Genomic DNA, 845 nt, shown 5'->3' with positions numbered 1-845 from the left:
AGTACAAAATAAATAATCCACTAAATCATAACTAGTTGTCGAAATAATTCATAATTTCTGTGGCCGGGTTGGCTCAGTGGGTAGAGCAGGCGCACATATACTGAGAGGCTCTCTCGCTCCCCATTCTCACCCAGCTGTCCTATCAAAACAAAGGCAGAAAAGCCCAAAAAATAATCGTTAAAAAAAATACCCCATCCTTCTCTTCCAGTTCTTCCTCAGACCAGAGTACTCCTCTTCTCCCTCTCCCTCTCCCTCTCTCTTTCTCTTTCTCTTTCCCGTTCCCTCTCTCCCCTTTCCCGGCTCAGGTCCGGCGTAGGGGTCTCGCCGTGTCCCGTAGTGCTGTTGGGTTCGTAGCGGGCCGAGGCGGGCGAGTTCTGCATGACCACCAGGCGAATGGGCGACTGGCTGGCCGGCTGTGGCGCGTTGTCCGGGGCGTACTCCTTGGTGGGGTCTTTGCCCCGGCAGTCGTACAGGATGCAGGAGATGAGGAAGACCAGGAGCAGGATGACATAGCTGGCGACCAGGATGATGAGGTTCAAGGTGACGGGGTCAATCTCCAGGTAGAACTCCATGAAACCCATGGCGCCTGCTTCATATCTCGCCCCCCCGGGGTGCAGGGAGGGAAGAGAGAGACGATATAGGGGAGAAACCAGCAACGAAAAAAAAGACAGAAAGCAAAAGAGAGGAAGCCGAGAGAAAAAAAAAAGCCTGTGATTATTGACAAGTGATGGACAGCTGGCTGCAGAGAGAGAAAGAGCAAAAGACAGCAGAGGATGAAATGAGAGGATGAGCAGAGAGAGAGAGAGAGAGAGAGAGAGGGGGAGAGAGAGAGAGAGAGAGAGACA

At 52.4% G+C, this 845-nt stretch overlaps 1 protein-coding gene across 1 annotated transcript; it reads right to left on the bottom strand.

Moving 5' to 3' along the window:
- Window positions 1-215: 215 nt before the first annotated feature.
- Window positions 216-581, bottom strand: smim36 (small integral membrane protein 36). Its single transcript, XM_078279063.1, has one exon. It carries the CDS (start codon window positions 579-581, stop codon window positions 216-218), a length of 366 nt encoding a protein of 121 aa, XP_078135189.1.
- Window positions 582-845: the final 264 nt, after the last annotated feature.

The sequence above is a fragment of the Sander vitreus genome, chromosome 21 (genome assembly GCF_031162955.1).
Source record: "Sander vitreus isolate 19-12246 chromosome 21, sanVit1, whole genome shotgun sequence".
Lineage (NCBI taxonomy): Eukaryota > Metazoa > Chordata > Actinopteri > Perciformes > Percidae > Sander > Sander vitreus.
The sequence above is the reverse complement of the archived record's forward strand: the minus strand, read 5'-3'. Positions and strand labels throughout refer to the sequence as shown.

What these genes read in the sequence shown, in the direction of transcription:
- smim36 (XM_078279063.1), bottom strand. Translation starts at nt 581, where the DNA reads ATGGGTTTCATGGAGTTCTACCTGGAGATTGACCCCGTCACCTTGAAC.